The sequence below is a fragment of the Amblyraja radiata genome, chromosome 32, assembly GCF_010909765.2.
Source record: "Amblyraja radiata isolate CabotCenter1 chromosome 32, sAmbRad1.1.pri, whole genome shotgun sequence".
NCBI classification, from domain to species: Eukaryota; Metazoa; Chordata; class Chondrichthyes; order Rajiformes; family Rajidae; genus Amblyraja; species Amblyraja radiata.
Window position 1 is genome coordinate 12,003,245 of NC_045987.1, and position 26,360 is coordinate 12,029,604.

A 26,360-nucleotide genomic window follows, 5' to 3' on the forward strand; every position below is an offset into this window, starting at 1 on the left:
TGCTGTTTCACTAAGGATTGCTGATGGACATGCCATTAACAGAACCATCCATGTGAAAGTTAATGGCAAAGCTATGACTACTTGTACAGGACTACTTGTGCTTCACAATTAGTAGAAGTACGTGATACATAGAACAAAATGATAATATAACCATGAAATCAGATAGAGGCACTGCAGTTCCAGCACATCGTATCTAGATAATAATAGTAGCTGATAATAGAGCATTGCTATCTTAGTGATGGCAAGGCCCACATGTGAGTTTTAAAGACAAGGGTAAAGCATTTGCAACCAAGATCATCCAGAACTGCCAAATAGACAATCCATTTTGACTTCCTTGTCCACCATCACAGAAGGCAGCCTTTAGCCAATTCGATTCACTCCATGTGATATCAAATAACCACAGAGGGCACTGGATACTGCAAAGGCAGTGGGGTTCCAGCCATAACAATGAAGGTTTATGTTCCATGATTAACTGTGCCTATAGCCAAGCATCTAGCATCTTAGAAAATTGCTTGGGTATGTCTTATTCACATGGAGCAGGACCTCTCCTACTTATCATGTGGCCATCAGAACTACACATCAGAATGGCCATACACGACACTTTGAGCCACTACTCACGACATGTCGTGGGGTGAAGCCTGTTTGGTCGTGAGTAGTGGCCCAAAGAGTCGTACCTTTTTCTGGTCGTCGCTGGATTTTCAGCATTTTGACATTTTTCAGCGACCTGCTGCAACTATGACAGGTGCCGGCAAGTCGCCAAAAAAATCGGGTAAGTGGGACAGGCCGTGAAGCAACAAGGGTTTGGCTGTGGGTATGGAGAAGTTCATTCTCAAACTAAGTTTTTCTTCTGCAGTTGTATAGGGCTCTGGTGAGACCACATCTGGAGTATTGTGTACAGTTTTGGTCTCCTAATTTGAGGAAGGACATCCTTGTGATTGAGGCAGTGCAGCGTAGGTTCACGAGATTGATCCCTGGGACGGCGAGACTGTCATATGAGGAAAGTTTGAAAAGACTAGGCTTGTATTCACTGGAGTTTAGAAAGATGAGGGGGGATCTTATAGAAACATATAAAATTATAAAAGGACTGGACAAGCTAGATGCAGGAAAAATGTTCCCAATGTTGGGCGAGTACAGAACCAGGGGCCACAGTCTTAGAATAAAGGGGAGGTCATTTAAGACTGAGGTGAGAAAAAACGTTTTCACCCAGAGAGTTGTGAATTTATGGAATTCCCTGCCACAGAGGGCAGTGGAGGCCAAATCACTGGATGGATTGAAGAGAGAGTTAGATAGAGCTCTAGGGGCTAGTGGAGTGAAGGGATATGGGGAGAAGGCAGGCACGGGTTATTGATAGGGGACGATCAGCCATGATCACAATGAATGGCGGTGCTGGCTCGAAGGGCCGAATGGCCTCCTGCACCTATTTTCTATGTTTCTATCTATGTTTCTATGTTAAAGAATTTAAGCAATTACATTATCTATTATATTTTATAACCTCGAAATGCCTGGAAGTTTTAAGTCTTGTAAATACATTTTAAAAGATAGTCACTGTTGTAATATAGAAAATAGCAGGCGAAAGTATCAAAGAATAAACTGCATTCACTATTTGCTTTGCTGTTGAATCTATTGATTATTCTTGGGAGAAATCCCATTTGTAATTTCAAAAAAAGCTTTTGAATTTGTTATTCTGTAAAGTATATTTCAAATTAATACTCTAGTTAAATTCAGAAAAGATTTATTGCATCGATCTGATTTCAATTCTAAACTATTATGAACCAGATAATGCAATGGACGCCATTGAGCTTTGAGCAAACTTAGTACAGCATAGGCTCCTACAGAGTAATTGTGCTTTGGTAAACAAACAATCTCCTAACATAATTAGGAATCAAAATGAATTTCCAAGTCTCTAAGACATTGCTGTACTCTGCAGCGATCTTCATCTACACAGCACTGTTTCCTGTAAAAGCTCTGAAACTTCTGCACAGAAATAAAATGCTTCCCATTTTCAGTTTCTTTTCATCTTTATTCAGTATATGTGTGATGATATAGGCCAAATACAACCCTTCTGTTACATGTGTGCTCTCTTATCAAGTTGTCAATGTTTGCTTTAGTCTTCTCAATAATCTTGCTGAAGCTTGAAGCCCAAAACTGCACAGATATCCATTCAACATCTTCTTCTTCTTCTTGCGTATGGCGTGCACAGCCTAAAGTTGTTGGACAACTTGTTCTATTTGATTGTGCACGCCGGGTTGATTTCATTCGTCGAAACAGGGCGGACCACATGAAGGTTGCAATCTTCCACCCCCATTCAACATCTTTATCATATATCATGTTACAAGCTGCAGAATAATTGGTCAAACAGACATTCAACTAGTTCTCCTTTTGATGATAATTTCCTTATTAACATTTCCCACCGTTTATTTTTCCTGACCTTTTACAAAGAGTGTATCTGTGTCGAGACCCTTCTTCTGAAGATGCTACTTGTCCAGCTGAGTTACTCCAGCATTTTGTGTCCATCTCTCATTTACCTTTGGACTGTTTTCATGTTAAGGCATCTTAACGAGGAAAGTCTGAGGTTTAAACGCATTTTTAATAGTTGATTACTGTGTTTCATTTCTCACAGTGACTCGAACTTTAACATTTCCACAGGGTTTTGAAGATGAATCCAGAATTCGATGGAACCAAATGACTACTTTCTACCCGACCTGAAACGTCACCTATGATCCACGTTCTCCAGAGATGCTGCCTGACCTGCTGAGTTACTCCAGCCGCTGCAAGTAAGAATTGCATTGTTCTATCTGGGACATATGACAATAAAAGGCAATTTTAGACTCATATTAGGCAAGGTACACAAAAATGCTGGAGAAACTCAGCGGGTGCAGCAGCATCCATGGAGCGAAGGGCAGTGCAGGCTTGGAGAACTCCAATTCCCGAAAGCCCCGGTGCTGTGTGCGCAGTGAGGGAAAGCACGCCTCTCTACTCGTCACCGTGCTCGTCAATCAAAGACAAACGACCAGGGGAAACAGGGTCAAATGACCCATGCAGGTCGCTTGGTGCTAGTAAGTACAGTCCGACTGCTGGAGAAAGCAAACATTCTCGGACTATGCTTTTAAAAAAATTACAAATATAGTTTTTTTAAAGCAAAATAGTGCAATATAACAGCTGGGAGAAATAGTTTAGCTTTGGCTTTGAGAAATATGCTTGGGAGGGTTTTTGTTGTTGCAAACGGGTGATTTGCCGGCTTGGAACAATTGTAGTTATTCTGGATGCAACCTTCCTCTCTCTGATCCTCGTCCCACTTCCTTTTAACATTCCACAGCCCTCTCTTGCATTTGTGATTTCCTCCTTCACTTACTCCCTCCCTTTCCCCCCGCTGCGTTTCCTCCCCTTTCGCCCTTCACCTTGTGCTTCTGTCTCTCGGCTCCGGCAGGGCTGACGATGTGGAGATTGGCAACATGCACGGTCCTGCTCTTCGTGCAGCGTGTGGTGGTTGGGATGCCCTGGACGCTGGTGGCAGTCACCACCTGCGCGTTTTACCTCGCATCGGGAGGTCACAAATTCGTCGAGATCTTCATCAAGACCATCCGCCGGGATGTACAGTAAGTAACGCACATTTGCACATTTGTCTCAACGCTTCCCCCTCCTCTCCCACCAGAAGACTGACACCGGGTTCTTTGTGTAGCCGCGATCCGATTGCATTTGTCCTTGGCAAAGGAGACGGTTGCAGTTATTGCTTATTTAATTCCTGGGTCTTATGCAGAGAGGCAGCTTAACTCGGGGCGAGATTTTGTACCATTGCAGTGCAGCCATGTCACCTTGGATGTCGAAGATCTGCAGACTTGTGAAAATAGACCGCCGGCGAATGACTATCAGGAGCGGCCTGGCAATGTTACTGCCTTTTTGTTAAACCGAATAGCTAGTAAAAAAAGCTGCTGTGTGGGAAGGAACTGCAGATGTGTAAGAAAGAACTGCAGATGCTGGTTTAAACCGAAGATAGACTCAAAAAGCTGGAGTAACTCAGCGGGACAGGCAGCATCTCTGGAGAGAAGGAATAGGTGACGTTTCGGGTCGAGACCCTTCATCAGAAAAAAAGCTGCTATGTTACACTGAGTGATACAAAATCTAAAAGTTACCTTATTTGAATCCACGGCAATGCTTAATTATTGTCTTCAAGCAGGCCGTGGGTTTTTGTGGAGGGTTTCGCTGTTTGTCTTCGGGTTAAGTTGGGGAAGGAGATTTCTGTTTTTGATCACTATCTGTTGACCAAGCGAAATACGATTTTCATTCATATCACCTTTCTTTGGCAATCTCAGGAACACCCAATATTTTAAAGTATATTTGAAGTGTTCAGTGTTATGGTGATATGTAGCTAGAACTTACAAATGGCAAGAAAATGATATGAACTCGATACATTTATTTAGTCATTCGCTGAGAGATAAATGTTGGAGACACAAAAACCGCAGATACAGGTACCACAATACTGAACAATGCACAAAGTGTTGCTGGAGGATCTCAATGAGTCAGGCAGCATCTGTGGTGGGAATGCACATAACGCGACAGAATTCGGATCGGGACTCTTCAGACTAAATGTGTCGGAAGGAACTGCTGATGCTGAAAATAGACACAAAAATAATAATAATAATAATACATTTTATTTATGGGCGCCTTTCAAGAGTCTCAAGGACACCTTACAAAAATTTAGCAGGTAGAGGAAAAACATGTAAGGGGAATGAAATAAATAGTAGAGACATGACTAGTACACAAAGTAAAGACAGAATACAATTCAAAACACAATATGAGGCAATTAATGCACAGATGAAAAGGGAGGGGGACGTGGGGCAAAGGATAGGCAGAGGTGAAGAGATGGGTCTTGAGGCGGGACTGGAAGATTGTGAGGGACACGGAATTGCGGATCAGTTGGGGGAGGGAGTTCCAGAGCCTGGGAGCTGCCCTGGAGAAGGCTCTGTCCCCAAAACTGCGGAGGTTGGACTTATGGATGGAGAGGAGACCGGCTGATGTGGATCTGAGGGACCGTGAGGGTTGGTAGGGGGAGAGGAGGTCAGTGAGATATGGGGGGGCCAGATGATGGAGGGCTTTGTAGGTGAGGATCAGGATTTTGTAGGTGATCCGGTGGGAGATGGGAAGCCAGTGAAGTTGTTTGAGGACTGGAGTGATGTGATGCCAGGATTTGGTGTGGGTGATGAGTCGGGCGGCTGCGTTCTGGACCAGTTGGAGTCGGTTGATGTAGGTGGAGCTGATGCCAAGTAGAAATGAGTTGCAATAGTCCAGTCGGGAGGAGATGAAGGCATGGATGAGTCTTTCAGCAGCGGGAGGTGTGAGAGAGGGTCTGAGTTTGGCGATGTTGCGGAGATGAAAGAAGGAGGTTTTAATGACATGGCGGATGTGAGGCTCAAGGGAGAGGGTGGAATCAAAGATCACGCCAAGGTTGCGGGCCTTGGGAGATGGGGAGACAGTGGTGCCGTCGATGGTGAGAGTGGGGTTATTGATTTTGCTGAGTGTGGCTTTGGAGCCTATGAGGAGGAATTCTGTCTTATCGCTGTTGAGTTTGAGGAAGTTATGTTGCATCCAGGTTTTTATAGCTGACAAACAGGAGTTGATATGGGAGAGGGGGGGGGGTTGTGGGGGGGATTTGATGCCGAGGTAGATCTGGGTGTCATCGGCGTAACAGTGGATGTCCAGGTTGAAGTGGCGGAGTATCTGACCAAGGGGGAGGATGTAGATGATGAAGAGGAGGGGGCCGAGTACGGAGCCTTGGGGAACACCTTGAGTGACTGTGGCTGTAGCAGAGGTGTGGTTGTGGAGAGAGATGAAGTGGAATCTGTTGGAAAGGTAGGAACGGAGCCAGCTGAGTGCAGAGCCTTCAATGCCGAGGTCTTTGAGTCTGGTGAGCAGGATGTTGTGGTTCACTGTATCGAAGGCTGCGCTCAGGTCGAGGAGGATGTTGAGGGAACCAGTGTCAGCAGAGGTGAGGAGGTCATTGAGGACTTTGAGGAAAGCAGTTTCTGTGCTATGGAGGGGGCGAAAGCCAGATTGGAGGGGTTCAAGTAGGTTATACGCAAGGAGGAGTAGCTCAATGGGACAGGCAGCATCTCTGGAGAGAAAGAATGGTTTTGGGTCGAGACCCTTCTTCAGTCTGATTGGGGTAGGAGGGAGCAAGCTGGGGGGAAATAAGTACAAAGCCTGGCAAGTGATAGATGAAGGAATGAACTGAAGATGTTGGTTTACACCGAAGATAGATACAATGTTGGAGTAACTCAGTGGCTCATGCAGCATCTCTGTAAAAAAAAAAAAAAAAAAGTGATGTTTCAGGTCGAGACCCTTCGAGAATTAGGGGAGAGGACTCTCGGGTAACTCTCCCCTGACTTTCAGTCTGAAGAAGGGTTTTAACCTGAAACGTCACCTATTCCTTTTCTCCAGAGATGCTGCCTGACCCGCTGAGTTACTCCAGCATTTTGCGTCTATCTTAAATGATAGGTGGATGCAGGGGAGAGGAGGAAGGGGGACACAGTTGATTGGCAGATGGGTGGAGTAAATTTCAAAGGCTAGAGATAGGCTTGTTCCTTCCTCTCAGAGAATGCTTTGGGATATTTTGCATTCACTTGAGAACGCAGCCATTACCTCAGTTTTATTGCTACATCTGAAGGCTGGCATTTCCAACATCACAGCAGTGCCTTGGTAACTGGATATTTTTGTGCTTGAGTCTCAGTTGTTCAAAACTTCAACCTTTTGTCTTGGAGGAGAGTGCTAAGTCTGAATCATTGTGTGAGCCAGGGATTTGTGGCATTACTATCAAATCCTGAGGTTTACCAGAATGCTGCCTGGGTTACTACAATGGAATATGTTAAAAATCGTTTGTGTTCAATTGAGATACTTGTAACTTTGTCGGCACCCTTGATGTAGTGACTCTTTGCATACCTTGGGTATGCAAAACAAAGAATATCACTGTGACTTGTCAGAAGTGACAATAGATTATCATTCATTCATTCATTGTTTGGATGAGAGTACATTACTTAAACGGAGAGGTTGGACACACTTGGACTGTTTTCTCTGGTACTTCAGAGGATGAGGGGAGACCTGAGAGAAGTATATAAAATTATGAGGTATAGGTAGGGTATTTTTCCCCAGGGTGGAAATATCAAGGACAAAGAGGGCATGGCTGTAAGGTGAGAGGGACAAAATTTAAATGAGATGTATGGGGAAAGTTTATTTTTTCCGCAGAGTGGTAGGTGGCTGGAATGCACTGGTGATGATGGAGGCAGATACAATAGTGGCATTTAAGAGCCTTTTAAATAGGTACATGGGTATGCAGTGAATAGAGGGATATTGATCATGTGCGGGCAGATGAGATTATTTTACCTTGCCATCATGATTGGTACGGGAATTGTGAATTGAAGGGCCTGCTCCCGTGCTGTACAGTTTTATGTTCTGAGTAGGACCCCTTTCCCTTTGAGACTACCCCACCATTCATTAAGATTATGACTGAGCTTCTCTTCCGATTCCATTTTCCAATACTCTCCCCATTTTCTGAGATTCCTTTAATATCCAGGTCATTCTCTGGTTTGTGTGAACTTTGCAACAGCCTCTATAGCCCTCGCATAGTGAATTCCAAAGATTGACCATGCTCTGAATAATGAAGTTTCTCTGCCCTAAATGGCCCGGGCCCTGGTCTGAGACCTGTGACTCCAGGTTCTAGACATTCTAGCCAGGTGATGGAAACATCTCCTGATCAAGTCCTAAAATAAGTTTATACGTTTCAATGAGGTCACCTCTACTAAACTAGAGAAACCACACCACATTGCTCAATCCCACCATTTACGGCAAACTTGCCGTCCCAGAATGAGTTTGATGAATCTGCAATGCACTCCTGCCAAGGCCAGTACCGGAATATATTTTTGGTGGGAAGCCAATACTCTAGTGTCCACAATACTCTAGATTTACATTTTAGTTTATTGTCACATGTACAGTGAAAAGGTTTTGTTGCGTGCTATTTCACCCAGGCCTGCTGGTGGACTCGCAGGTCTCTGTTTCCCCCCTTAAATGGTGAGGTCAGATTTACTACCCTCTAATCTGCACAAACCATTCTAGCATTTATAGAATTATCAAAGATGATCTGCTACCTCTCCAACCACCTCTTCCAAATCTCTGGTATATTACGTCCTTGACTTTTTAGTCTCAGTGAGTTTTCCAGTATTGTTTTGTTTTCCCTCAAACTAATTTATGTTAGATTAGATTAGATTATTTAATGACCACACAGTCAAACTGGTGGAATTCAGGTTCAGCACAGGATGTTACAAGGTAGGCTGATTCCCGTCAAACATAACATAAAACACAACATCATACAATATACAGTACATGCATGGGGAGGATATGTGCTGTTGTCATAGTGTGTTCAGAATTCGGATTGCGTGTGGGTAAAAACTGTTTCTATAGTGACTTAATTTTCTGGTATTTCTAACAGGATTTTCATGCCTTCAACAATGAAGACATGTGCATATATTCTACTGAAGTTAGCCTGTTAAAATATTTTAAGGATAACCTTTAGATCTCCCTCATTGTAATAATTGAAACAAAAATATCCAGGCTTCCACACATCTCTACTTCTGAACTCCTAGCAGGCATTTATTTATTTTTTCAGGCAAATTGCAGGAAGCAAGTTTCATTACAGACTTTTATCATTTCCTGCTCTGGTTCCTTGTCCTTTGTCGTTACTCGATATTGGGATTATGTGGAGGGCAGTGACTTCTGCTGGGGCGTGGTTGCAAACAAACCAGCAATTCTTTGCTTTCCTGTGCAACTGATTATTTTTCCGTGTAAGAATCCCAGGAGAGTAGCAGGAAAGAGTTTTAACAATGATGATGGAAAGGGAACTGTAACAATGGAACTTTGCTTGATATCAGCTGATGTTGAGGTGAATAGTGGAGCTTGACAGAAATGGGGACAATGACCTAGTTGAAGAAGGGTCCTGACCTGCAATGTTCCCCGTTCATTCCCTCCAAAGATGCTGCCTGACCCGAGGAGTTCCTCCAGCACGTTGTCTTTTACTGAAGAGTCCAGTCTCTGCATTTCATTGTTTGCCATTCTCTGCTATTGCCTTTCTTCGGGGCAAGGTGCTTTCTGTTAGTCATGTAACCAGACAAAAGATAGACATGTATATATCTCTAAAAGTACAGGCTTTGTCATGACTGGCGATGGCTAATGCACAAACGTTTGAATTTCTGAATCGACAGGAAAGAAATTCATCGTACGTAACATTGAACTTCACCAAGGGAGTTAAATGGGCAATGACAATCAGATGACTCGTTTGCATCCAACATTGCCGACCACCTGTTTTAGAACAAATGAAGAGAGGTTGCAAATTTTTAAATGATTTGGTCTTGGAATGTATTTGCCTGTTGATGACCAGTGGGGACTCGTTACAACTTGGCTTCCCTATTTGAATACAATAACTGGTAGAGTTGCAGTCAGTCAAGAAGGCCGTCGAAGGGTACAGCTGGATGTAAATCAATTACATATATGGGCAGAGGAATGGCAGATGGAGTTTAATCCGAAAAGGTGTGAGGTGTTGCATTTTGGGAGATACATAAGGGGAAAGTTAGAGTTAATGGCAAGACCCTCAACTGCATTGAGCAGAATACAAAGTGCTGGAATAACTCAGCATATGTGGAGCAAATGGACTGACATCGTTTCAGGTTGCAGCCCTTCTTCAAACTTGAAGGGATCCAGCCTGAAACGTCATGCAGTCATTTCCTCCACGACTGCTGCCTGACCTGCTGAGTTACTCCAGCACTTTGTGTTCTGCTCAAGATCCCAGCACCTGTAATTCCTTGTGTCTCCCCTTAACAGCATCAAGTTATATGTCACAGAGTTGTTATTTTCCTCTCATTCCTCTCTTGCTTGTTCCATGGTCACCAGTTTCTCTGTTACTTTTCCTGGGTGACCATTCCATATGAGTTGACCTTTCCCGTTTACCCACTTGCAGATGGACTAAACAGCTTGGCCTGACCCTGTCATTGTCCATGCGGGTTTAATTTTCAGCAGCGGTCATTAGAAAATAGAGGTGGACGAAGCCCATGCCATACCATCTCTTAAAAGACTTGTTTTTCCTTCACATGTATAACATTATATTAATGTAAAATATGCCTGATTAAGTGTGTGTTGTATTCAGAATATTTGAATAGCTTCCAGGTTCTTTCATCATAATGCTAGTGGACTATTTCCTCTTTTGGGCTTTGCTAAGCCAAAATAGGGAAGAGTATGTACTGACTCTTACAAAGGGATTCTTACTAATTCTAACTGCAAAGGGAGGATTTCAACATATTTTCTAGTTTAAGGTCAGCGCTGAATAAACATTGTTTGGTGTGGCCAAATGCATGTGGTGTATACTTGAAAAGGAAAAGAAAATTGCAAGAAAGGAAAGAGACCAAGGAATAAATGAGACATTCACTGCCATCTTTTAAAGAAATATAATGGAAAAAGGGTGGGCCTCCTAGAACCTTGACATTAGGTTGATGAACTTCAGGATGTGGATATCCTTTTTCTTTGTGTAGCTCGCGTTTGTTTACGTCTAACTTTTTGTGTATTCTATGATTTTTTTTTTGTTTATTTGATTTATAAAATATTCTTCCTTTTCAAATAATTTTGTCTAATAAAAGAGGCCACCATTCCATATTTACAAGGGCATTTAATTGACTTGTCCCTTTTCACCCTAAATCCCTGGGTCAAAAACTTTGCAGCGGGTAAAGTTAGCCTTGCAGGAAAATTGACTACCGTGCGATGCAACATTATTTATTTTAATAGTTAAATGTACAGTTGGAGATATTGGGAAAAATCTGGAAATTGAACTATGGTAAAAATATGACCGTTGACCAGGAAAGCAAAGTTTTGTTTTGCTGCCTGAGGAGGGATTGGGATGGTTCCTGAATTACAGGATACTGAGTTGGATGATTAGCCATGATCATATTGAATGGCGGTGCAGGCTCGAAGGACCGAATGGCCTACTCCTGCACCTATTTTCTATGTTTCTATGTTACAACTGGAGTGGCAATGGCTCATCGCTAAAATACATTTTTTTAATTGGAGAATATCCGCTAAGCACAGCTGTTTCTCCAGATAAATTACAAACATTTTTATTAAACTATATTAGTTAGTGCTAAAACAATGGTGATTAGGCAGAGACGATGTCATTAAATTCTTTAACGTTGCATAATAAAACCTCATAAAATCCAGCCCACATCTGTGGAAAGAAACAATTCATATTTTAGGTCCAAGATTGTTTGTTAGAACTGGGACAGAGAGGTAATAAGAGAAGAGCAAGGAGGACACAAGAAACTGCAGATGCTGCAATCTTGAGCACAAAATCAAAGTGCTGGAGGAACTTAGCAGGTCAGGCAGAAGCTATGAAGAGAATAGACCGCTTACATTTCGGTTGAGACCATATATAAGGAAGGAATGATAGGACAAGGGAATATCTGAAAGGAAAAATTATTACTTTCTTGCAACTTAAGCAGAAGATCATGGCAAGTGTCAGTATCGTCACCAAATAGTTAGCACAACTTAAATAGATTTGCACTGTATTAACAACAGAAAATGGAGACGTGCATCAGACCAGGCAAAGTACACGGGGAGCAAAACAAAGATAATGCTTCAGATCAATGCCCTGTGGTTTTGTTTAGCTTTACCTGGGGAATGGTTAAAATGTGGAAGTTGTTGCCAAAAGGAGATGTTGAGGTGAATAAGGTAGAAGTATTTGATGGGAAGTTCTGAGTGAAAAGTTATTATGCCATTAAAGTTAGATTATGAAGAATGTGAGGAAATTTAGAAATGACACAAATGTTTGTATCAATTCATCTGTGAATGAGCTGTATCCAGTGCTTTTTTGTTTGTAGACATAAAGGTGCCGGCATGAATATAAATTTAAAAGATAGTAACATTTATGAAATCTCCCATTAATATACCCCCAGTCCCCCCATCTGTCTCGGATTTTGTGGCAAATCAACTTCTAATTTAAGGCAATAACTCAAAAATCAATGGGCGTTAAAAAATGTGAAAATCTAGTTCTTGTAGTTGCCAGTACACAGTACCGGCATGTACCATTACAAAAAGAAAAGAACTGGCTGTATCTATGCAGTTGTCAGCCTGATGAAAGGTCCCAAGCAAACACCCACACTATCCACACACCCACACCACACACACACACACAGACACGCGCACGCGCACGCGCGCACGCACACACACACACACACACACACACACACACACACACACACACACACACACACACACACACACACACACACACACACACACACACACACACACACACACACCACACCCCCCCCCCCCCCCCCCCCCCCCGGTCTGCTGAGTTCCTCCAAGCCTTTGTTTTGCTCAAGATTCTGGCATCTGCAGCTCCTTGTGTCTCCTCTAGCTCTATCTGTTGCACATTGCGTGTATTTATGTGCAATTCTTTAGCACTTCTCTTTTATAATGCAACATAAGCCACACATCTATTAAAACGCAAAAGCTGGAAAACTGAAATAAAAGACAAAATGTTGGTACCATGCCAGATAAAAAGATTTTCAGTCTGACATATTAACTATGTTTCATTTTCTGTAGATGCTATTTGACCCTATGAGTGTTTCCAGTCTTGACTGTTTATAAACCTCGTATGAAGTTCAAAATAGGACACGATCAAACAGATAATATAAGGTTGGCCCAAAAGTGGAGCTTGCATCAAAAGAAGGAGGGAGTAGCAAAGAGGTAGAGTTTAACTGATGAATTGGGAGCAAGCGGTGAAATATTTCTACTTAACAAGTAGAGATGACAACCCATCTCGGATCCCACCAAACCAAACTCATTCTTAGTTCTGAGAGACTGATCTGAGAAAGAAGAATGGGTGCTGGAACAACGACAATGTAAAAGAAGGAATTGGTGAAATCCTGAATTTTGCAGTGTAGAAGACAGTTTAGTTTGTTGTGCCTGTGCGGGAGATGTGTATGAAGGATTTGCCAGGACCATCTAGCGGAGGCTGGCTGGAGTGGAAGTGAGTGGTTGCAGCGATCAATCTAATGGCAGGTTTGAAACTTGCAGGTGATAAACAGATTTTTAATGCTCAATGACTACAGAACAAAGCAGCTTGTGGCTGGATGAGACTTGCTTAAAGTTCTACCATAGGAATTGTTGGGCATACCTTCTGGTATTAAGGTTTGGGTACATTGGGGCTAATTTATTCTGCACACAGAATAGCCCACATCTATTTCAAATAAATCACCATCCACCATATAGGTTTCACATATAGGAGTTTAATGGTAGGAACAAGTTTAAAAAAAAAAGTGTTTTTTTTTCCTTGAGGAATTGAGAAAATTATGATAGTGGTATGCAAAATCATGATTGGTTTAGATGGGGTAGCTTTTAGTTTTAGAAGAGGCATAAGGATGGTCTTGAAGGGCGGGTTTAAATTTATTTGGCCAAAAAATAAAGGGTGGGTGGAAGTCGTTGGCTTCAGAAATGACGTGAGCAGCATCGACCTGGGTTTGGGAATTGGATTGTCATTTGAGAGAGAATAGCATGGCTGTGAGAACAGAATGAGAATGACAGAATTACTCTTAGGAGTTGATCTGTATTCAATGGGTTCGGTGGCCTCCATTACTGTGATTAAATTGATTGACTGAAAGATGCAGCATGGAAACAGGCCCTTCAACCCACTGAGTCCACGCTGACCATTGATCACCCGTTCACACCAGTTCTGTGTTATCCCACTTTCACATCCGCTCCCTACACAAACTGGGGGCAATTTACAGAGGCTAACCTACATATCCGCATGACTTTGGCTTATGTGAAGAAACCGGAGCTTCCAGAGGAAACGTATGGTCACGGAAAACGTGCAAACCCCACACCGACAGCACCCAAGGTCAGGGTCAACCCTGGGTCCCCGGAGCTGTGAGGCAGCAGCTCTACCAGCTGCTCTATTGTGCCGCCCTGTGTTTGCAGTAATGATTGTAGAAGAATGTTGTTGATGTGGTGCAGAACTGTGGTGGAGATTCCCTTTGTCTGTGACTAATAACACATTCATAATTAGTCAGCAAGTATTATTCTTGGGCACTCGCCCTATAATTACACGGGCGAGGATTCTCCTTTTTGTGATTGACCTGGCTGGGCTAACATAGCCCCAAATCATTTCATTGCCGGTGGCTGGATCCAGACTTGCTTTGCTGCCATATGCCTCAAGGACCATGTAGATGGAGACTGAGCGAGGGTCTGTGAGCAGTGGGGTGAGAAGGCTTAGCGCAGCTGCAGTAGTATGTCTCCAAACAGAGCTATAAACATATTGCTGGAGTAACACAGCGGGTCTGGCACCATCTCTGGAGAACATGAATAGGTGACATTTTGGATCAGGACACATCTTCCTTGGGCTAGCAAATTGTGAAATTAAAAACTTCTTGCCTCCCCTTGTCCTTCATCCTAATGAATGCAAAACATTTCTCAAGGATGTTTTTTTTAAATGTGGGCAGTCTGAAATGCAGTAATGGACTGGCTGATATCTTGGTCTCTCAGTTCATTACGACGTCTCGCCATTTTCTTCCTTACAGTTTGTTTCTTCCCTGTCGGCTGTATTTATGTCCCACCTCTTTCCTTTTTTTTGTTAATCCCAAATATCACTCTCCCAGTATTGCATCAAGTGGCCCTGAGTAATCAGAAAGGAAGTAGTGTTATGCTACAGGAAACATGATAGGAGTTTGTGTATAGCAATCTCCCACAAGCATCAAAGGAGGAAGTAACCAGACCGTCATCTATTTTAAATATCAGTGAGAGAGCAATGTAGGCCAGGGCACTAGGGGTGAGATTGCTTTTCTGTAAGCAGCCAATGCAATCAACTTGAAATTCAACAATGCAATGCCGAAACTTGAAAGCCGCGCACCACCAGCCTCGGGAACATCGTCTTCCTTCTGTTATCAGGCTTCTGAATGGTCCTTCCATTTGCTTCACCTCTCCACTTCCTTTTTGCTCTACTTATTGTACTTGGGTATAATTTATTTGTATTTGTGTGTCAGTTTTGATAGCGTGTAAACTCCATAGCGTGTAAAAGCTTCTCTCGGTACAAGTGGTAATAACAACCCTAAATCTATACTTATTGATGCTCACCATTTTCAAATATGGCACCATTTGCCCTGTGAAGACGTTCAAGGAAAGGAGACAGCAACTAACACTTTTTTTGTCTTTTTATCTCAGTGCCGCTGGTGTCCTCCTCAAAGTCAAGCTCAATGTTAAACGGAACTTGAAATTGAACAACACAGTCCCAAAGATCTTCCATGAAGTTGTGCAGAGGCACCCGGATAAGACGGCGCTTATATTCGAGGCGACGGGTGCCGCTTGGAGTTTCCGGTACCTGGACGAATACTCGAACAGAGTCGCCAACTTTTTTTATGAGCAGGGCTACCGCACTGGTGATGTGGTGGCCGTTTTCATGGAGAGCAGGAACGAGTACGTGGGACTATGGTTAGGTTTGGCCAAAGTTGGAGTGGAGGCGGCACTGATTAACTTCAACTTGCGGATGGACGCTCTAACTCACTGTATCACCATCTCCAAGGCCAAGGCCATTATATTCGGCAGCGAGCTGAACGATGGTAAGTACAACATGACTGACTGCATTAAACATGCAGAACCAAAGGTGACAAGTAAGTGACTTGCTTAAGACTAAATTAAAAAGAGAGACGTGTCATTTATTTGGAATGACATGCAGAAAAGATTCACAAGGATGTGGCCAGAACTAGAGTGCCTGAGCTATAGCGAGAGGTTGGACAGGCTCGGACTTCATTCCTTGGAGCACAGCAGGCTGAAGGGGTGATCTTATAACGGTGTAGAAAATCATGAGGGGGATAGGGTGAATACATAGTCTTTTATCCAAGGTATGGGAATCACATGGGTGAAAGGGGCAAGGTGAAAGGGGCACCTGAAGAGCAACTTGTTCACACAAAAGGTGGTGGGTAAATGGAACAAGTTGCCAAAAAACTAATTGATGCAGATACTAAAAAAGCATTTAAAAGACACTTAGACAGGTACATGGATAAAAAAGGTTTAGAAGGGTATGGGCCAAAGTAGGCATATGGGGTAGCTTGATGGGCCATCTCGGTCGGCATGGATGAATTTGGCCGAAGGGTCAGTTTCCATACTCTATGATACTATGCCTAACAAACCACATTAATTTTAGACCAGATCATGGTGGCCCAAAACATTTTACAAGCAAATAATTTTTTTTTTAAATTATTGTCTCCCTTGTATTGTCAAAAACACTGCTACCAATTAGCACTTTATTGAGGTCTATACAATAATGATCTGTTTACCGTGATATTAATTCTATTGGAACATACAACATGGAAACAAACCCTTTGACCCACCAAGTCCATGCTGACCATAGATCATAGGTTTGCACTAGTTCTCTGTTGTCCCACTTTTGAGTGTACAAACCCGCACGTCTTTGGAATGTGGGATGATACCGGAGCACCTGGAGGAAACCCGCGCAGTCTCTTTAGATTCTGGAGTAGTTCCTGAGGATTGGCGGGTAGCAAACGTAACCCCACTTTTTAAGAAGGGAGGGAGAGAGAAAACGGGGAATTACAGACCAGTTAGTCTAACATCGGTAGTGGGGAAACTGCTAGAGTCAGTTATTAAAGATGGGATAGCAGCACATTTGGAAAGTGGTGAAATCATTGGACAAAGTCAGCATGGATTTACAAAAGGTAAATCATGTCTGACGAATCTTATAGAATTCTTCGAGGATGTAACTAGTAGCGTGGATAGGGGAGAACCAGTGGATGTGGTGTATCTGGACTTTCAGAAGGCTTTCGACAAGGTCCCACATAAGAGATTAGTATACAAACTTAAAGCACACAGCATTGGGGGTTCAGTATTGATGTGGATAGAGAACTGGCTGGCAAACAGGAAGCAAAGAGTAGGAGTAAACGGGTCCTTTTCACAATGGCAGGCAGTGACTAGTGGGGTACCGCAAGGCTCAGTGCTGGGACCCCAGCTATTTACAATATATATTAATGATCTGGATGAGGGAATTGAAGGCAATATCTCCAAGTTTGCGGATGACACTAAGCTGGGGGGCAGGGTTAGCTGTGAGGAGGATGCTAGGAGACTGCAAGGTGACTTGGATAGGCTGGGTGAGTGGGCAAATGTTTGGCTGATGCAGTATAATGTGGATAAATGTGAGGTTATCCATTTTGGTGGCAAAAACAGGAAAGCAGACTATTATCTAAATGGTGGCCGATTAGGAAAAGGGGAGATGCAGCGAGACCTGGGTGTCATGGTACACCAGTCATTGAAAGTAGGCATGCAGGTGCAGCAGGCAGTGAAGAAAGCGAATGGTATGTTAGCTTTCATAGCAAAAGGATTTGAGTATAGGAGCAGGGAGGTTCTACTGCAGTTGTACAGGGTCTTGGTGAGACCACACCTGGAGTATTGCGTACAGTTTTGGTCTCCAAATCTGAGGAAGGACATTATTGCCATAGAGGGAGTGCAGAGAAGGTTCACCAGACTGATTCCTGGGATGTCAGGACTGTCTTATGAAGAAAGACTGGATAGACTTGGTTTATACTCTCTAGAATTTAGGAGATTGAGAGGGGATCTTATAGAAACTTACAAAATTCTTAAGGGGTTGGACAGGCTAGATGCAGGAAGATTGCTCCCGATGTTGGGGAAGTCCAGGACAAGGGGTCACAGCTTAAGGATAAGGGGGAAATCCTTTAAAACCGAGATGAGAAGAAATTTTTTCACACAGAGAGTGGTGAATCTCTGGAACTCTCTGCCACAGAGGGTAGTCGAGGCCAGTTCATTGGCTATATTTAAGAGGGAGTTAGATGTGGCCCTTGTGGCTAAGGGGATCAGAGGGTATGGAGAGAAGGCAGGTACGGGATACTGAGTTGGATGATCAGCCATGATCATATTGAATGGCGGTGCAGGCTCGAAGGGCCGAATGGCCTACTCCTGCACCTAATTTCTATGTTTCTATGTCACAGCAAGAGTGTGCAAACTCCATATGGACAGCACCGGAGGTCAGACGCTGTGAGGCAATAGCTCTACCGGCTGCACCACTATGTTGCGGCATTTGGATAAATACTCTCCTCCAGGACATGAGGGAGTATTCTGATTTGTTTTGTTTTGGGTGGATCTAAAGCATTCTCTGTTACTAAGGGAGCAAATGGTCTTGTTTTAATTTTCCCCTAAAGGACGCTGCCCACATAAGTGCGACACTCCCTCAGTTTTGTGCGGGATTGTGCAGCTCAAATTTTTTCCCACGTCAGCAACAGGATTTGAATTTGCAATCTCTTTCCCTGGAGGCACCCGCCTGCTCTTTCACCACAGCACTGCACATTGTACCTTAAAATCCTTTATCTAGCACACTTTAGAAACATTTCATTAAACCTGTTTCCAATATTCTTTGAGTTTGTAAACTTGCCGAGTTTTAAAATACAGTATAATGTATTTTTTCTTCCCCTTCCGATGCCCCTCCCTCTTTGGCCAGTCAAGCTGAATGAGCAGAGCCAAATGTGCTGTGTTCTGAAGGAAACAAGGTCAAAAAGAATACAATGTTCAGAATGCATTCATAATCACACTCAAGGCTAACTAAGGTTGAAAGAGTCCAGGTAGCTTTATTCCTTTAGTTTTGAGGTATTCAGTGATATAATGGTGGGAAAAAAATACTCTTATTCTTCTTCTGTGCTTTGTGACCATCAGTGGGATTGGAAGTCATTTTACATATTCATGTTTATGTCAGTGCAACATGACACGGCAATTTCTGCTCCTCTTCCTGGTCTCTGTTGTCTTCGATTAGGCCAGAACTTCAGGGCACAGTCTTAAAACATTTAAAAACAGGAAACAAATTACATTTATGGGGGGAAAAAAGGGTCTCTACCCGAAAAGCCACCTATCCATAATTCTCCAGGGATGCTGCCTGACCTGCTGAGTTTCTCCAGCACTTTGTCACATTTTGTTTATTAAAAATAATGTAGAGTTCTACAGAAGGCTTGGACTCAAAGCATATCAACCTCTCATCATTATGACATGTAAAATGTGAGCAGCAAGTGATCGAGAGCAGCAAGCGACAGGAACTTTGTCCGGTGTGATTTGGCTAATGCCAATCTTGCTTCTCGGAGATCTACTCCAGGGACTTGAGCACAAGTTCCAGGCTGGCATTTGGAATGTGGTCTTAAGGGAGCAGTGCACTATTTGAGATGCCATCTTTCAGGTTGGCCATGGAACTGTATAAACAAACTTTCTCCAGTATTTGGCCCAAATTTATTGCTCAACCAACTCAAATTACAAGTGGTCTTTACGATAGCCTTGAGATACAAACTGCAGATGCTGCAATCCTGTGCAAAAGTGCTGGAGGAACTTATTGCGTCATGCAGCATCTGGGAGGGAACGGACAGATGACGTTTTGGCTCGGGACCCTTCTTCACACTGTCCATTCCTTCTTCAGGTGCCCGGCCCACTGAGTCCCTCCAGCACTTTGTGTTTTATTATAACATTGCTGTCTATGAGATGTTGCCACACCGCCTATATTGAAAGTACTTCACTGGATGCCACAACTTGCAAAATACTTTTAATGGCTAAGCAGAGACTTATCTTTTGGCAACAAAATTATTATCTGATTTTGTTCATTACGTACTAACAACACCATCTTGCCACTTTTTCCTACCTTCCCTCAACCACATGACCTCCCACAGGAGGATCCCAATCCAAGTCTGAAAACTATTAAAATAAACAATCTAGAACAGTATACTGGAGGAGCTGGAAATGTGATGTTAAAAGAGAAAATGCAGGAAATACTCGAGTCAGGCAGTATTTGTGAAGGAACTAAAAACATGACCTGTTTACGAAGGAACTGCAGATGCTGGAAAATCGAAGGTAGACAAAAGTGCTGGAGAAACTCAGCGGGTGCAGCAGCATCTATGGAACAAAGGAAATAGGCAACGTTTCGGGCTGAAACGTTGCCTATTTCCTTCGCTCCATAGATGCTGCTGCACCCGCTGAGTTTCTCCAGCACTTTTGTCTACCTTTAAAAACATTACCTGTTTTTCGTTCTCCATAGAAGCTGTCTGACCTCGTGCATTTCCAGCAGTTTCTGTTTTGTTTTATTGCCAGCTGCCTAGAAGTCAGATTTGTGTCTGGCATTGATGTACAGGATTTGTGCATCATTCTGGTGTAAAATTGAATGTCAGCTATATGGTGTGCAATTTGTTATCCCCCAGTAATGCACTGAGCATTAGTATAAGCAGCTGTGGAATTAAGAGAATCCTCGAGCGAGGGGCTTTGACCTGTGAAAACTATGGTAGAGTGGAGCAGATGATTGAGGGCAGAATGTCCTGTGAGCCCTGTGAGTTACCAGTGGGACACATCAGTTTTCTGTGACACTTCAACACCAGGAAAACAACCCTCCTCTCCTCTCACCGCTCTCAACCTTCCCCACCATGCGACTGGCACGAGGTGACATTTGGACAGATATAGAGACAGGAAGGGTTTCCAGGGTTATGTAGCAAATGCGGACAAATGGGACTAGCCCAAAAGACCAATTTGGTCAGCATGGACAAGGTGGGCTGAAGGGCCTGTTTCTGTTCTGTGTACTGCAAATACATTGCAAACGAGATTAGACAATATATCCTGGATTCAGGATATTATATATGATGCATGAGGAGATGAGAGGATCTAATCCATTTGAATATGTATTTGAGGCTTCGATGCACAAAACGAGGTCATGTAATGGATAGTTTTACATTTGCATTGGGCCTCCGTATACCACAACATATTGACGTTCCTGAGGAGCACCTGTGCGCTGCCAGTATGCAAAGACTCACAAGTGAAGGACACAATCTGGTAATAATCAGCACCCGGAGAGGTATGCTATATTTAAACAAGGATTCCAGCATCATTGCTCCCCGTGTACACAGTGGATTTATAAATCTGCAGGTACTGTTGAAATAAAAGTGAAGCTCTTTATTTGTCTTCCTCTTTTCTGTCCCCTTTGTAAATGCCATAATGTATTTGTGCTCTCTTTAGCACTATTTGAGCATCTTTCCTCGTGAACTGAAAATAGTGAGAGTGATGCACGGCATCCAGGAAAGCTGGCAGGCATTGAGCATCAACCTCGGTAAAACTCCCACCTCGGCAAAACGTTGAGCTGATATTCTGGTGCAGAAATGAGGGCATGCCACACTGCCAGAGGTTTAGCTTTATCATTGTCATACATGGGGTACAGTGAAAAACATTATTTTCCATGTTATCCAATCAAATCAAATAATGCTATACATGAATACATAGAAAATAGATGCAGGAGTAGGCCATTCGGCACTTCAAGCCAGCATTCAATATCATCATTGCTGATCATCCAAAATCAGCACCCCGTTCCTGCTTTCTCCCCATATCCCTTGATTCCGTTATATCTAACTCTCGCTTAATGCAATTAAGCCAAACTCAAGTACAACAGGTAGATGAACTTGGGGTGAAGGGGAATACGTTAGGCAGCATCCGTGGAAGGAAGGAGTCCGAAGATGTTTCTATTCGGGACCTTTCTTCAGATTTAGTGGTGCTAGGTCTATGTACATTTTGTTTAGATGAAAGAAAATTGCTAATGTGATCTCTGGTCTTAATGTTTTTGACTAAAGTCAGATTTTGGTGCACACAGTCTATCTTTTGGTGGCTGTGAACAGAAGAGGGAATCAGTCTTGACAATCTGCCCAAATGTTTGGTTGGTGTAATAAATCTCTACTGTCTGATTGGGATCATTTCATTTGAACATCTGAAAGTAATATATCCATTCCCCTTTCACACACTTTGATTCCCACGTATTAGGTATATTCACTTTAACTGTTAACAGATTAGTTAGTCCTGGTTCTGTTCATAGTTACAGTTTTATTCTATAAACAAAGTGCTGGAGGAACTCAGCTTCTGTTGAGGGAATGAACAGACAACATCTCGGGTTGGGGCCCTTCTTCAGACTCTTTTATGCTGTTGTGTATCATTTGGTTGGTTGAATGAAGGTGAGGGGACAATCTCCCCTTTATGGTTTAATTCAAAATTGGAAGATTATAATTTGTTGCCATTGGCACCCGAGAGACGGGAATGAATAAAATGTATTTTGACTGCGCTGAGATGCAGATCTTGGGCATTTTGCTCAGTTCCACACCCTAGGAGATGATGCTTCTTGGTGATTCTCACTGAGCCGTGAGATTAGTTACCTTTACTGAAGAATGAATAAACTGGCAAATTTCCACCGACCTTTTCATTTTGTTGCAGTTTGAGAAGGTAAGGAATTGCAAACCTGACTGACTGTAACCTCCTGCAATAATAATACTCTCAAAGTTGGCAGCAAACTCAATTCAGACCAGAATTTGGACAGTGCTGAGATGCTGTGACATATTTATTCACAACAATCATTTGTATAGGTTTGGCACATTTCCTATTATAAAGCACCACAAGCTTCAGGGGGAACATAATCAGACAGAAAATGGCTCCAAGGCACATTCGGACATGCGATTAAAAGCTTGCTCAAGAAGTAGCATTTAAAAGGGAAGGGAAATAATGAGGCCAAAAGCATTGGGAGGAAATTCTTCCACGCCGATCAAATTGGCATATTGCGCTGTCACATTTGCCTGCATTTGGCCCATATACCTCTAAACCCTTCCTATCCATGTATCCATCCAAATGTCTATTTAAAACCTCCCTGTGATCTAATCATCGAGAACAATGTACCATATGGGGCCTGTCAAAAAGCTTGCTAAAGTCCATATGGACAATGCCCACCACGATGCCCTCTTAAATCCTTTTGGTGACCTCTTCAAAGGCGCAGATTTGTGAGACACCACATTTCTCATGCAGAAAGCCAGAGATTTTGTCGCTTCGGGCTGGGATAAGGGTAGGGTGGAGTGGTGGAATTTGAGAAAGAGGACAAGAATATTAAACTTTTAGATGTTGATTGAATAGGTGAGTCAATGAGTGTAAACGGGAATGATTTGAGAATGTGAAAGTTAAATCCGGCATCTAAGTATTTTTCAAATGAGCGAAAGAATGCGTAACGCCTTTCTTCCTGTGGATATTAAAAACATACCCACATCCTTTGACAGTTTGTCACTAGCTTTTAAGCTACATTTTTGCAGTGCACCAAGTTCCAACGGAGACGCACGAGACTGCAGATGCTGGAATGCAAAACGCAAAATGTACCTTTCTGTGGGTCGGGACTCTTCCTCAGACTGATTGGGGGACTGATGTAGGTTCCTGACCAAAATTGTGGCCTGTCCATTGGCTTGACATTTCTCTCCTCATGGGGAGCAGTTTTTACACACTCATCGCAGGAAACTGTCAGGACTTACAATCAGCATTTGTTCTTCCCTGTAGATCTGGCCTGCCATTTTTCTTTTGGTTTTCCTTCCATTTTGTTTGGTTGATGCAATTGTTGTCCCCCCCCCCCCCCCCCCCCCCCTCTGAATAGTTTGGAATTTCTTGACAATCGTTTCCATCTTTAGAAACAAATGGGCTTCCAAATGTTGGATGAAGAAAGGTCTGGAAAAGAGCAACTAAAAATAAGGATTAAGTTGGGAGATGAAACAAGCAAATGAAGGCATTTTTATTTGCTTCCAGAAGTGGATGGTCCAGGTAGGGCCATTTCGGAGGGTAGTTAAGCCAAACTTCATTTCTCGTGTTGCAAGTGCAGCTAAACCAGTAAGAATACCAGATTTTATTCACGAAAGGACGTTGGTGTACCTGATGAGTTTTTATGACATTGCAATGTTTTTCTGGTCATTTTTATTCATAAAAGCCTTTTCATTCCTAGTTTACTTATTTAACCACATTTTGAATTCCCCAAGAATCCAGGAAGGATTTCCACATATGAAGTGGGATGTTACTTTACGTCTCTAGATACTGGTCTAGTAATTTAACCACAATGCATTTTTGCGTTGTGAGATAGAGGATTAAATTGAGATTTACAAATTAGTGTTAATTGGAACTATTTACATGAGCAGATGCCAGCTAAATGTCTTCAGTCTAAGGGAGATAATTTACTTTACAGGGAGAGTAATAGCTTCAGTTTCAAACACTGGGAAAAGTCTTGCCTGTAACAGTTTTGTCTCGCCCTCGGCTTTCCATGCTTACCTCAATGTTGGAAAGTGACAGAGACTACACAAATGTGACAATTTCAATTGTTTATTTTCTCCCTTCAGCTATCAACTAGCGATCACCTGCTCCCATTAATTCTATGTTATCCCACTTTCTCATCCACTCCCTATGCATTAGAGGCAATTTACAGTGTCCCAATAACCTATAAACCCACATGTCTTTGGGATGTGGGAGGAAACCCACGTACTCGCGGGGAAAATGTGCAAACTCCACACAGACAGCACCCAAGGTTAGGACTGAACCCAGGTCTCTGGCGCTGTAATGGGGCTTTTTCACGGGGCGAGTTGACGCAAGATGTCACCAGAGTGAAGTGGTCGTGGTCCAGCACGAGTCTCGCACGATATAACGGGGGTAGATAAAGAGTTCCCACGGTACTCGGCATTTCTGTTATTTGTGCGAGTGACTTGTCCGTTTCCCGAGCTTTCGCGTTAAATCTTGAATGAACTACACGTGACACAAATGATGTAACTTTTTTTTTCACACACTATATATATCCTCCCTTGGTTGAATTGGCTCATTTGGAGACATATTTTACTGTGTATGTGGGAGACACAGATGGACTGAGCACAGTACCTCGGTCTTACTGTGTGTGGGAGAGGGGGAGAAAGAGACGTACACTCACAGAGGCAGAGTCTCTCAGCCTGTGTAAGAGGGAGGGAGAGAGAGAGAGAGGCACACACAAGGTGGATGTGAAATCTCACCTGCCTGTTTCAGTGACAGACACCCGCCGCCAGTAAATGAAGACACCCCCATCTGTCTCCCCCTCCTCTCCCTCGACTCCCCCACCTTTCCCTCCCAACTCCAGTCCCGTCCCGACCCCCTGGGAAACTGAATAGAGCAACAATATAGATATAGAAACTGAAACAATATAGAAACTGAATAGCGCAACATGGCAAAAACATCTCTGACACGCTTTACCCCCTTTCTTTGAGATTTTCTGGGAGCCATCTCTGCAAGTGTTCCTGTTAAAAAGATTATCCAACAATGACAATTAGGTGGGACGTCCTCGAAGGACACATACTCACCTTCTGTCCCCTCTGTCCAGCTTCCGGGTTTACCGTTCGCAGGAGTTCCCACGCGCTATATCTCTAAAATCTGAAGTTAGGTAATGTCTAAAGGAACTGCAGACGCTGGTTAATGCTGGTTAATACGCACAGAAGGACACAAAATGTTGGTGTAACTCAGCAGGTAAGTCAGATCTGGGAAGAAAAACATAAAAAGCTGGAGTAAGTCAGCGGGTCAGGCAGCATCTCTGGAGAAAAAGAATAGGTGACGATTCGAATCGGAGCCCTTCTTCAGACAGCCTAATCGGAATTGAGTCTGAAGATGTGTCTCGTCCCGAAACATCAGCTTTTTTTCTCCAGAGATGCTGCTTGACTCGCTGAGTTACTCCAGCTTTTTGTGTCTGTCTTCGGTTTAAACCAGCATGTGCAGTTCACTCCTTACACGGGTCTCTGTACAACATTGATTGGTAGCGTTCAGGACCCCTGGACCCGAGGACTCCGAGCTGTATCTCTCAAAGAAGTACATGTGAAAAATTTCTCACGGACCATAAAAATGCGTAACCTTTCAGTAAAGTCCCTTTTAAAGTCCCTTTTAAAGATTATAGTTATTTTCTTGAATCTCATTAACATAACTCATGAATAAGTTGATGTCCATATGCGGATGCAAATCTTTATTTTTATTTATTTTTTAAATTCAATCCCACAGAAGATAATTTTTACTCACCTTCTGTCCCCTCTGTCCAGCTTCCGGGTTCACCGTTCGCAGGAGTTCCCACGGTACCCGCAAGAGTTATTACGGATATCGCACTGGCCACTACGTTCATATAATGTTGCAATACTCAACCACAAGTGTACAAGTCACTCTTGGAGAAATTCAAACTTTCTTGAATTTTCTCCCGAGTGACCAAGTTACACGATGACCTGCCGTTAGCGCTACGGTGGTCCACGGTGGTCCACGAATGCCGTACTGTTATCGCACGAGGTTCCCACGATGTTAAACTCCGGTTAACTCTTGCGTCAAGTCGCCCCGTGAAAAAGCCGCTTAAAGCAGCAGCTCTTCCATCTGCGCCACTGTCATCCCCTCTGTTTTACTCAGGATTCCAGCATCTGTAATGTCTTGTGTCAGCAACAACTACTTCAGTAGTTGTTACATACTTTATAGGA

The 26,360-nt window shown here is 43.1% G+C and overlaps 1 protein-coding gene across 2 annotated transcripts in view; it reads left to right on the forward strand.

Moving 5' to 3' along the window:
- Positions 1-2,885: 2,885 nt before the first annotated feature.
- LOC116990774 (long-chain fatty acid transport protein 4-like) overlaps positions 2,886-26,360 on the forward strand; it is a 45,430-nt gene continuing 21,955 nt past the window's right edge. Inside the window, exons 1-3 of one of the 2 annotated variants that reach the window (XM_033048727.1) lie at positions 2,886-3,056; positions 3,428-3,596; positions 15,247-15,692. In XM_033048727.1, coding sequence (XP_032904618.1) covers positions 2,888-3,056; positions 3,428-3,596; positions 15,247-15,692 — 784 coding nt within the window. In that variant the 5' untranslated portion in view covers positions 2,886-2,887. The remainder of the gene's footprint in view (positions 3,057-3,427; positions 3,597-15,246; positions 15,693-26,360) is intronic. The other variant, XM_033048728.1, reaches the window with a different exon arrangement.